This window comes from Vespula pensylvanica, chromosome 6, assembly GCF_014466175.1.
Source record: "Vespula pensylvanica isolate Volc-1 chromosome 6, ASM1446617v1, whole genome shotgun sequence".
Lineage (NCBI taxonomy): Eukaryota > Metazoa > Arthropoda > Insecta > Hymenoptera > Vespidae > Vespula > Vespula pensylvanica.
The window spans coordinates 7,960,200-7,972,914 of NC_057690.1; the positions used below are offsets into that span (position 1 = coordinate 7,960,200).

A 12,715-nucleotide genomic window follows, 5' to 3' on the forward strand; every position below is an offset into this window, starting at 1 on the left:
TGTGTGTTTGTATGTATGTATGTGTGTACATTATCTTTATCTAGAACCTGTTATTGTCTCAAGAAAATAAAAAAAAGAAAAAACGGGATATTATTCTGACAAAATAAATAGACACTATTTTCGTATTATAACCGCGCAAAGTATTATAACCGACAATGGATATTCGCAATTCATATCGTGAGATTTACATAAACGTTTTACATGTTACGTTGGATTTGAATCAGCGACATAGTTACATCTTTTACATTAAATCTAAATTAAATGCGAAACGTTACGATCGACGCTTTTATATTCAGCTTTCTTTTATTAATTTATTTTTATTATCTTTATCACCGAATGAATTGTTTCGTATCGTACATATGTACATAGGATAAAGAAAAAAAGAATAGAAATAGACGTATGCTTATCGAAAAGGGAAATCGGATTGATGCTCTCTTCTTCTATCTCACTTTTTCTCTCTCTCTCTCTCTCTCTCACTCAATACCATAGCAATAGGGAAAAAAAAAGAGGGAGAAAGAAAAGAGAGAGAGAGAGAGAGAGAGAGAGAGAGAGAGAGAGAGAGTTTCCGAACGTTCTAATGCGGTGTTTTATATTCGATTAATTCCATCCGGTTTCACGCGAGAGGCACCCACCCAACCTTCCCTTCCTCCATCCAACAACGTGGCAGCTCCTCCAGCTCGTCCTCGAATTTCAAATTCACCGAGTTAAAATTCTACGGAGTTGTGGGGCACGAAGAACGTTGTTGAGAAAAGCTAGGGAGATAGAACGAATAGAAAAGAAGAAGAAGAAGAAGAAGAAGAAGAAAACGCCGAAGATGAGGAGGAGGAAGAAAAAGATGAAGAAAAAAAGAAGATCATCATGATGTTGAAAAAGGAGGCGAATAAGAATAGCGTGAAAATCCATCGAGGGAAAAAAGAAAAAGACGACGTTTCGTATCACCGTAGTGTTTCAGTTTGTAGTAGAGTGACACATTTACGTAGAGTATATTTACGGGTAACACACAAGAAAAACGTGCTCGAAAGTTCGACCATGAACGTACTTGTATGTATGATGTATGCGTATATATACCTAACTACGACTGTATACGTATATATACATATGTATGTATATATTTATATATATATATATACATATATATAGTGTATATATGTATTACGTAGCGGGCACTAATTTGCCAGGGCTGTTTTTGACGGAAGCATATTCCGAGTTTCCAGGTGTGGTACCGTGCGTGGCAGCTTCGAGTAAAGCGAGCTCGACCCTTTTCTATTTTGCAATGAGAGAGATAGAGAGAGAGAGAGAGAGAGAGAGAGGGAGACAGAGAAATAGACAGATAGAGAGAGAGAGAGAGAGAGAGAGAGAGAGAGAGAGAGAGAGAGAGAGAAATAGACACATAGAGATAGAGAGAGAGAAAGAGAGAGATCGTAGCGGTCGCATGATACTACCAAGCTAGTTAGGAAAAGCCACGAAGCGCAGCTGCTATTTCCGCTTGACGGACTCGCAGCACAAAAATTCGAATAGGAAAGAGGCCATCCTCCGTGGCTCTTGCTCGTCCACTCTACTCAAAAACGACTCCCACGGTGTTATATATTCTCTCTTGCTCTCTCTCTCTCTCTCTCTCTTTCTTTCTCTGTCTGTCTTTCTCTCTATGTCAGTCTGTCTCTCCTTCTTGCTTAGTCGTCTCATAGCCTTTCGACGTTTTGCGTATTCAAACGAGAAACGTACGTGGCATGCTTTTGTCATGCTCGATAACGAACTACTTGCTTCCTGTTTAATTCGTCTCACACTTATATACGAAAAAGAAGAAAAAAATTATACTTGTGTATATTATTGAAGTCTGTATTATCCAAGCGTATCCTACATAGAATGTCCTCTCGATTACGACCACTTTGCAGGCTCCCACTCATCGTCCACATCCTTTCTTTCCACATGTGATCCTTATTACGCTTTTATTAAGAGCAACTTTCCCGGCACTTTATCCTCAAGCACGCGGGAAAATTATACTATACGCCTTCCAGCACGGTGGCTCGTTTGAAAAAGAGAAAGAAAAAAAAGAAAAAGAAGAAAAGAATTTTGCTTTCACAGGCGGACACCGATACGACAAACTCGGCGCGTGTCTCTGCACTTGAAAAGAAGAGAAATGAAAATGAAAAAAAGAAAAAAGAAGAAAACAGAGAAAAAGGAGAAAAAGGAGGAAAAAGGAAAAGGACAGCATAGGGAGTCCGTCCACGAATGAAAAGCTCGAAGAGCGTGAAAAGGGATGGAGGTAATGGGAAAAAGGGATGGAAAACGCTTTGACCGAGTTGCTCTTACTCTTCTCTCTTCAGTCCAGTGTTTCCGAACGCACTCGGAGAAAACTGCCTTCTATTATTGCTCGCCGTGTGGCACCTGCGTCCTTCTCCTTCGACCACTCTTCTTCTTCTTCTTCTTCTTCTCTTCTCTTCTCTTCTCTTCTACTCTCTTCTCTTTTCTTTTCTTCTTCTCTACTCTTTCTCTTTTTCTTTCTTCAGTCTGTCGCTAACACAAAGGACCAACGCAAATCCCGTTAGATCGGATCGATATCCCGTAGAAACAGTGAGCCACCATCGGCCAATTTCGCTGAGACATTTTGCGATTTTTCACTTGGCACGTCGACCTTCGTAATCCTATCCTCGATCTAACGACGAGTCCGTTCCATAGAGCTTCGTATGGAGCGTTTGTAAAGACGAGAAAAATGTCGACGTCAAACTGGCCCTCCTTCTAAGGAGGAATGTATAAAAGGGACACGAAGGAACAACCCTTGTTACTAGCTCGAATATAGCTTTATTTTCGAACTTGAAATATATTGTTATGTTTCGTAGAATTTCCTTTCGTACTATCGAGATATAAACGATTACGTATATTTTATCGCGTATCTCGTTTCGTTCATTTTTAAATAAATCGAATTTCTTCTTCATCATTTTTCCTATTTCCGAATGTACGGAAGGTAGAGATAAATTAAGACTGTCCATTAATTTACACTGAATAATAATATGATTAATGGTTATTATCATTAATTTTCTATACGAACGATTTATTTTACAAGAGTGATCTCCATCTAGAAATAATTCAATTAATCATAAGCAATGAGAGAACGTAATGAAATTATTCATTCGTGATAAATAAATATAATATATTTCGTGCATACATACGTGTATATATATATATATATAAATATATATATATATATATATTTATATATACGTATGTGTGTGCGTATGTACGTAACGTAAAGAGGTAACAAATGGAGATATTTCCTAAAACTGATTATATACTTCGACGTTCACGATAAAATTTCATATCTCGGTGCAAGAATATATACGATCGACGTTGGAAGGTTAATGAAATACCTTACTAGCAATGCTGCTGCTACTGATGCATAGTTTACCGAATATCGATCTATGCGTTATGATTAGAAATTTCGATGAAAAATAGAGTCGTGAAACTTTAGTGCTGCTGCTGTTCAAACGTTTACCTTCAAAGAAGAGAGACCGATCGGTTCGTCGTTTGATCATAGCGAAAGGATATGAAAGCAACCTCCTGAATTCTTGAATATCACGGAAATTAGCGGCGTGCTATATCACTTTGAGAAACGTCTGTATGTGTGTGTACCAGATAGATAGAAGCCGTCGAACTCATCGTACATCATTTCGAAAAGTCTATCGATCTTAAGAAAAAGATCTTAAGATGGTTTTTATATTTTTCCAACGGAAGAGTAATCGATCTAAATAATTCGATTGTAAAAATACGTTTATTAGTTAATATTTTTTTATTTAATTTTCTCTCGTTTCTACTACGTTTTGTAGGGTAACAATTTCTTGTATAGGTACGTGTTCAGGATAGAGGTGTGGATATAAATGAATGAAAGGAGCATATTCACAAGGGACATCGAACTTATTCGACGTGTACGTGTACGTGTGTATGTATGTTTGTGTGTATGTATATATATTTTATTTCTTTTTTGTTTGCTACATCCGACTCGCCGAGCCAATTCCTCGAATTTCTCTAGGTCAGTACATTTGATGAAAAGCTGGAACGTCGGGACAGTTTTTTACACCTACCTTGAAACTGACAGGTGTTTTCTAGAAAATTATATGGGTCAGTGGTTCGTTTTGTTGACGACCTATATCTACTGGGTGTGCATTTGGAAAGAAAAAACTTTTTCACTTTCGCAACGACGAACAAGTAGGTATGTACATACAGTGAAAGAAGAAAAAGAGCACAGACACCGTTAAAAGAAAGTACAATGTACGAGGATATAAAACGAAGTGTTCCTTTTTTCTTTCTCTTCTTTTCTTTTTTCTTTCTTTCTTTCTTCTTTTTTTCTCTTTTGTTTTGTTTTGTCTCGTTTTGTTTTAGTTTAACAACAGCGTGAAATCTCGGCGTAGCAGCGCATCGTAAAATGCGTACACAAAGTAAAAAGTAAAAGAGCGAGCAGGATAGAGTGGAAAAGAAAAAGGATAAAGAAAAAGAAAGAGCTAGGATGAGGAAAAGTCCGAAAGTTGTCGTGACTGCACGCTAGTTAATAGTTAAGTACTGAATTTTAACGTAGGGGTAAAACCATTCTAAGAGATATCCACAACGGGGTGCCATATGGTTGAACAAGGCAAAACAGTTCTTAAAATGGCGCTCGTAAATTCTCGTAAACGTGCTAGCAAATTTATATTCTGCGACAGTAAAGTATGGCAGCAGTGGTGGTATCATCCCCCGAGTGGTGTGCAGTTATCCTTGTACGTGGTGGAAACTACATAATCTTTGGTATCGGGCCACGTGTGCTCACTTAGACCAAACGAGAAATCTCGAAAATCCTCGCTTCCAAAAAACTTTATACCGCTAGACCAATTAAAATAATCATTAGGAAAAGTTAAAGATTATGCGAGATAGGAAAAGAAATTTTGTCTCTCTCTCTCTCTCTCTCTCTCTCTCTCTCTCTCTCTCTCTCTCTTTCCATCCGTATCTCTATCGCTATCTCTATCTCTTTCTCTTTTTTCGATTTGCTTTTTCTTTTTCTTTCTTTTTCTTCTTTCTTCTTCAACTTTCATTCGTGGAATTAAAGAGGCATCGTTTCTATTGAACCCATAGAGCGAAGAAACATGAATTATTAATGAAAGTTGGAAACATCGAGGACCGTGGATGCAAAAAGGGATGCCTGTTTAAATAGTACGGAATTAATTTAAATAGTACCCTACCTCCCTTCGTCACCCTTCCCAGTCCCATCTCACCTCACATCTCGTGTAACTCGTGCTTCTTTGTGGAAATTAATGCAAAGGGTTGCAATTGAATTTAATCGCCCTTTATTGATTCCACCAAGGCCTCGATTTAAGTCCATGGGGTGAAAGATAACGAAGGCAAATATCGAAGGGTAGTATTCTTCGGGTTGGGAGAAGGAAGGGAGTTGCGTAGAAAATTGAAAAGCTTTATTATGAGGGGAGGGATAAGGGAGTTGAAAAAGGAAGGAGAAACAAAAAATCTATTTTAAAATATTGAATCTTCCCTTTCAAATTGTTTACAAACAAACAGATAAGCTATTTAAAATTTTCTTTTACAAGGAAATCGCAAATATAATACGTATATACGTTAGCGAATAGTTAAGAAATAAATTATAAGTTAACATTAAACGTTTATTATCGGCATCTAATAATTAATGATATCACTCGTCAGATTAATATTCGTTAACGCTTTTACGGGGACCAATAAACACTGAATGTCTAAACAACCGGCAAAAGTGCAAACAAAGTTTACCAACAGAGGTGAACGTCGAGAGCTAATACTCTGTTGGCCAGTACGCGTTACGAGTCTAAATGTGGCTTTGCAAACATGATGACGTTGTTCCGAGAACGTAGAGAGGAAAGAGGAAGAGGAGGAGTTGCTAGTGAACAGTGTGAGTACAGGGAATCGGTTAACAGCGAGGGAACGTAGTTACGAGCGCTAGCAAAAGTGCACATGCGCATGAATGAGAGAAAAAAGAAAAAGAAAGGAGAAGAGAGCGAGAGAGAGAGGCACACACATACACACATATATATACACGATATAAAGGGAGAGAGGAAGAAAATGTATGTGAGAAAGAGAGAGAGAGAGAGAGAGAGAGAGAGAGAGAGAGAGAAAGAAAGATGAAGGGAAGTCGAAAAAAGATGACGACTCTTTCCTGAGGGGCTTAGAGGTCCCTGCTCTCATTTATGATCTTATGCAACGTGCGCGCAATGTTATATCTCTCTGGTAGCATGGCGGTGCATATTAAACGTTCACGGACTCTTATCCGATGTGGCCTGCCAAGGCGAGCGTGATCGGTGTATCTCCTAGAAACTTTTTCGACGTGTACTTCCTCCTCCTCCTCCTCCTTCTTCTCCTCCTCCTCATACTCTTCTTCTTCCTTCTCTTCTTTCCTTCCTTCCTTCCTTCCTTCCTTCTTTCCTTTTTTACCTTCCTTTTTTCTTCTCTTCATTTTCTTCTTTAACTTCTTCCTCTTCTTCCTCTTCCTCTTCCTCTTTTTTTCTTTTTTTTTTCCTTTCCTCTTCCTTCTTCTTCTTCTTTTTCATTTTCCTTTTCATTTTCATTTTCCTCCCTTCTTTTCTCTTTTTTTTCTTTTAGGTATACACACGGCGTACTCCAGCTGTGGATTTTACTTTACTATTAAATTCGTTAATATTCGTTCGAAGGGAGAAATCTCTCTCTCTCTCTCTCTTTCTTTTTTTTCTCTCTTTCTATCTATCTCTTATCTCAATGCTCGCATTTGATCTAATATTTGCAACGTCCAGCAAATATGAAAAGTTTCAACAAATTTCTCGATCTGCCGCATTAATTTCAAATATTTTTCAATCTAAATTTAAACTTTAAATGGTTTTGATAAATTGTTTTTTCAATGTAGTAAAGAGAGAATAAGACAGAAAGAGAATTCAAAAAATTGTATGGATATTCTATAAAACATAGTTTATATATATATATATATATATATGGGATAAAGGTTGTTGGAACGATGGTAAAGCGTTAGAATTGCGTTTTTCAATAGAAGATAAGGCATTGCTTTGGCATCGAGTATATTTTATTTTTCTACATATATATATATATATATATATATATATATATATATTTCTCTATCTCTATATTTATCGTTATAATTTAAAAAAATAAGGAATAAGAAAAAAACAGAGAGAAAGAGAGAGAAAGAGGAAGCATGAAGATTGATTTTTATAATTTCTTTAAATATACGTATATATATTCAAATTTCTTTCCATTAAGTGATCGTGAAAGTTCATTCTTTTCACCAGAACTTCATCCTTGACTCAACATTTCCCATATTGTATATCTTTGAATCCTTGTGTACGTGTATACGAGTATGTATGCGTGTATATCACGTGTACGCTCGTGTGTGCATGTGTGTATATGTGTGTGTATAGTTGAAAAATATTTTTCTCTCTACCTTTACCGTTTCAGAAGGAAATACATACAAGGATTTCTCGACTGAATTTCTCGAATTTCTGCTTTCAGACGTGCCAGATCCGCCAGAACGTCCTCTCATAACAAGCTTTACATCCAAATCCGTGAATCTGTCTTGGGCACCTGGCGCTAATTCTCATAACAACCCAATTTTGCACTACGTCATATACACAAGGTAAGTCCGTCAAATATTTACCTTTCCTAGGAATGTTCACTTCGCGTTTGTTAACGTTAAAAGCGACGACGAGAGATGTATCGATGGGGTTATGAAAATTGTTTTTGCTGCTCCCGTGTATCACATGCTAACAAGACTCATCCACGAAATAAAGAGCTGTACGTAAATAATTTCAAATCTTTCATAGTTCTTAATCATTTTGAAAAAAGTTACAAGAATACTATCATTAATGAAATATATCATTAGATCTACGATTATTATTTATAATTTTCCATTATACACCTTGCGATCTTATAAAAATAAATCCCATTAAAATTGCAAAGATCATTCACAAAAGATCTATTATTTTAAGATACAAATGTATTCAAACCTGGTGATAACCTTTTCGAACTTTCTTTGAATGTGTTTAAAAACAATATCGACTAATAGGAACAAAGATAATTTCCCTAAATATAAGAATAGAAAGTACAACATTATTTCAATTTCTTTTAATTCTAAGAATATTGAGAGAAAGAGAAACAGAAAGTAAAAGCAAGAGAGCAAGAGAGAGAGAGAGAGAGAGAGAGAAAGAAAGAGAGAGAGAAATGAAGAAAGGGTAAAGAGTATGGCCAAAAATAGCTATCCTATGGCCAAGTACGTTCCGCTCTGATTATCTTTCAGATACACGCTATGAGTTCGAAGCTTTAGCGAAGAGCGGAGAAAGGAAAACGGATAAAATAAAAGGAGTTACTAGGGATAAGAAGTGCGGTGTCGATAAGCACCCTTTGTTCTCCCAGACTTCTCTTCCAGGCTTCGTTATCTCCTCTCCTGTCTTTTTCTCTCTTTCTATCTTTCTATCTCTTTTCCCTCCCCTAAACTACGTCCTACTTTTCTTTTATTTTTCCATCTTATTTCTCTTTCCCTTCTTTCTCTCTCTCTCTCTCTCTCTCTCTCTCTCTCTTTCTCTCTCTTTCTCTAGCTATCTATCTATCTATCTATCTTTCTTTCTCTCTTTTGTCTAGCTCTTTTACGACCACCGATTTTCCACGGAGAATTTCGCTATCGACACTTCCGAGTAGCACGTATATCGAATGACCGGTCACCGGCTGTTCCATGGGACACAGGAAAGAGTGCAAAAAGACGAGAGAGAAAGAGAGAGAGAGAAGGAAGTAAATACATATTTCATGTTATTAACTCATTCGGTTTTGTTCGTGTACCCTACACATACCTAGGTAACTAGCTACATAGGTATTTTCGAAATTCGAAACTAACCAATAGGTACCAGTCCTGACCAATTTCAAAGCCCAACAAATTTCCGTCGGGTATGATGGATCTCTTACTGCAAACTACTTTACACATTCGAGACCTGTACGAATCTCGAGAGAAATTTTCACGGTTCCTTCGCTAAGGGAATTTTTGGTGTCCTTTAGAAACACGCGGCCGGCGACAACGACACGATATTTCTCTTTTACGATGCGCTCGTTCTGTTTGTGTCCTTTTCTACCCGAGCTTATGCGTTTGTTTTCTTCTCTTTCTCTCTCTCTCTCTCTGTCTCTCTCTGTCTCTCTCTCTCTCTCTCTCTCTCTCTTTCTCTCTCTTACACGCACACATTCTCTGTCATGCTGCTCGTTCACTCGTATGACCTCGTAAGCGTCTAATCGTAAATCATCCTCCTCCCGCCAACCACGAGGTCAACGAGCTTTAGTCTTGAACCGATTCGACACCCGATACTATCGAAAGCATCTTCTCAAACTATGGCTATTCGACGTTTTAAGAGAAAGAGAGAAAGAGAGAGAAAATAAAAGAGTGAACTATTAAATCTCGGAAAAAGGAAACATTATTTCTATCAAGAGCAACAAGTCAATCAGTCTTTTATGCATTTATGGATTTCTCCGAGTGAGTGAATAGATAGTGAATAGATAGTGAATAGATAGTGAATAGATAGATAAATAGGGAAAAAGAGAGAGAGAGAGAGAAAGAGTGAATGCTCCATTATGAAGATTCGTCGCGGTACATTTGGCTGGTCCGTGTTATTAAGGTTGTCTCGTTTTTCCCGTGCAACGTAAAATCCAACGGCATTTTTTATTGTGCTTCGTATAGCTGGATGAAACCAGTGGATTAAAACGAGGAGATACGAAAGAGCGAGCGCGTTTGCCCTGCCAACGGGACGAACGGAGCGCCGAGTCTCTTTCAGTACATGAAAGAGAAAGCATGAGAGAGCGAGAGAGAGAGAGAGAGAGAGAGAGAGAGAGAGAGAGAGAGAGAAGGATGGTGGGAGATAAAAACAATGGCGGTGGCTTCGTTATAATAAGAGAACGATCCTTAAACATTTCTCGTTACCTTTCCACTGTGTTTGCCCGTTCCTTTTAATTATCTTTTTCACTTTTTCTTTTACCTGAAAGAACGATTTAAAACGATCATTAACGATTATTATATATTATCGATCCATCAGTACGTATTTCGAAAGTGATGGAAGGAATATTCAGTCGTACCCCATTCATTCGCCATAATTTATTCCGTCGAAGGTGGTCAAGAAGAAGTAGAAGAAAAAAAAAAGAAAAAAGGAGAAAAAGAGGAAGAAGAAGAAGAAGAAGAAGAAGAAGAAGAAGAAGAAGAAGAAGAAGAAGAAGGAGTAAGAGTAGAAGTAGAAGAAAGAGCAGGAGGAGCAGAGTAAGGGAAAGACGAAGAAAAAGGTACTCGTCGGGACTTGGCGCAGTTGGAATTCTTAATCAAGTTTCTCCTTTTTCCTTCCGTTCTTCGTCACCCTCATCCTTCTACTCTCTACTCTACTCTCGATCCTTCTCGAAGCAGACAGAAGCCGCGAGACGAGAAGTTGTAGGAAATAATATATCACGCGATGTCGTTATGGTCGCCGAATATTGAAGTTTCGCCTACGAGCCATTTCGCCCGAGCTCGTGGCAGGGCCCTTTCAGAAAACTATCGTAATACCTCATAGAACTTGGAAAATATTAGTTTTATAATAAAGTTCGAAAGGAAGTTCCTAGCACCAAACTGGGATACTTTCTCTCTCTCTCTCTCTCTCTCTCTCTCTCTCTCTCTCGCTCTTCTTCTTCTTCTTCTTCTTCTTCTTCTTCTTCTTTCTCTTTCACTCTTTCTCTCTGTTTCTCTCTCTTTTCTCTCTATCCTTTTCTATCTATCTTTCTCTTTCTCTCTCTCTCTCTCTCTCTCTCTCTCTTTTCATCCCCTTTTTCGCCCGCGGCTGCTGCAGTAATTGCGTCTGAAGATTATTAATCTTCCCCGTAAATCAACTGCCGTTTTGACGTAAAACTTCTCGCAATCCTCCTTGACGATTTTCGAGAAGCGAATCGACGAAAGAGAAGCACATTCCCGATGGATGTCGAAAGTTCGACAACGAACGGCTACTACTCTGACTCTCTTTTTCATCGTCAAGCTTGGAATTAAAAGTTTCGAAGGAATATGTAAAGAAATAATATATTTTCGTTTGGATTGATAATTATATGTTATTTTATATGTGCATATATATGAACAATAAAAATTCTGGCAGCACACTAACATATTATCACTAAATCGGACTGTATTATTGATCTCCCAATTGTATCGTGGCCGACCAATCAATTCCATGGGATAATGCATTCGTAGTACTTTCGCGTAATCCTCTCTTCGTTTTGTTAAATTTATTAAAGTGGAATTCCAATTTCGCGCTTGACCAACGAGATACACACTCTCTTTCACTTCCTCTCTCTCTTTCTCTCTCTCTTTCTCTCTCTCTCTCTAGCTCTAGCTTTTTCTCTCTCTTTCACATTGTACATTCATCGAGTCGAGCGAATTGCAAGTTTTAATTACTTCTCTCTCACACGTATCTTAAAGTCCATGAAAATTTTCACGCATGACACCTACATGTCTCGCCTTTTATTCACGATCGATGGATCAACGTAATCTCGATCGAAAGCTTCGATCACGATCAGCAAACAACTCTATTTCTCTGTCTATCTCATTCTCTCACACATATATATATATATATATATATATATATATATACATATAAGTATATATATATATGTATGTATATATGTACATATATACACACATAACAAATTTGTTCCCGTATCATTATTCGTTTTTCATGTATTGCTTTAATTGACTTTTTGGCTGAACGTAGTTTCAGTTTATCATTTTATTCCGACAAATATAATTTCGGTCGTAGTATTCGTTGCGTGTCAGGAAATTTGATTGAAATATATTGTCACAGATTTTAATTAACGTCCCCACCCTTCTTCTGTATCTCCCCCTCCCCCTCCAATCCCCTTTTTGATCGATGCATCTTCATCGTTTGAGTGAATTTTCATACCTATCTCATTTCTTAATGAACCGAACCAACACTTCAGGGACATTGGAAATATTGATTATTTTTCAAATACAATCGACAATGGAAGAGAGAAAGAAGAGAAAGATACGCGTTAAACTTGAGAGTAAAACGAAAGAATAAATGGAAAACGAAAAGAAGAAAAAAAGAAGAGATAAAAAAAAGAGAGATACTAAACAATTTATTCTGCTTCGTAAATCGTTCTTTATGATACAACGAGAGGGGAAATATTCGAATGACACTTCTTGCTTTCTTTCTTCCTTTCTTTCTTTTTTTCTTTCTTTCTTTCTTTTTTCGTATTTTTCAAGAGCCACCCTCGCAGCTGACGCTGGATTAAAGGCGTCGACGCATAAAAAACACTTTAGAGTTGAACTTTCATAATCCTGAAACACAGAACCGATAGCTCTTTCTCTCTCTCTCTCTCTCTCTCTCTCTCTCTCTCTCTCTCTCTCTCTCTCTCTCTCTATCCTCTTTCTCTGTCTCTCTCCTTCATATCGTCTTTTTTTCTTTATATAATTTTTCTCGACGGAATACACTCGAATAATAGTCATTTAACTCGTGCGACGCAGGTTCAGCGATCGAACGTGATGCAAATAACACGGTAATTAGCGATATACACCTTCGTTGCACCGTAGAAAGTTTATTTGCAGAAAGATTAATCGATTCGTTTTTTTCCCGCCGTTTTAATCGACCAAGAAACAATTAAAGTCGATCGAACGATTTCGATTGAATCAGAGGAAAAAGTTGTAAAAATATTTGTAACTTTC

The 12,715-nt window shown here is 37.5% G+C and overlaps 1 protein-coding gene across 3 annotated transcripts in view; it reads left to right on the forward strand.

The window, feature by feature from the left end:
* LOC122630184 (tyrosine-protein phosphatase 99A) overlaps nt 1-12,715 on the forward strand; it is a 323,505-nt gene that overhangs the window by 246,378 nt on the left and 64,412 nt on the right. For all 3 annotated transcript variants that reach the window (XM_043814401.1, XM_043814399.1, XM_043814400.1), the window contains exon 3: nt 7,501-7,624. In XM_043814401.1, coding sequence (XP_043670336.1) covers nt 7,501-7,624 — 124 coding nt within the window. The remainder of the gene's footprint in view (nt 1-7,500; nt 7,625-12,715) is intronic.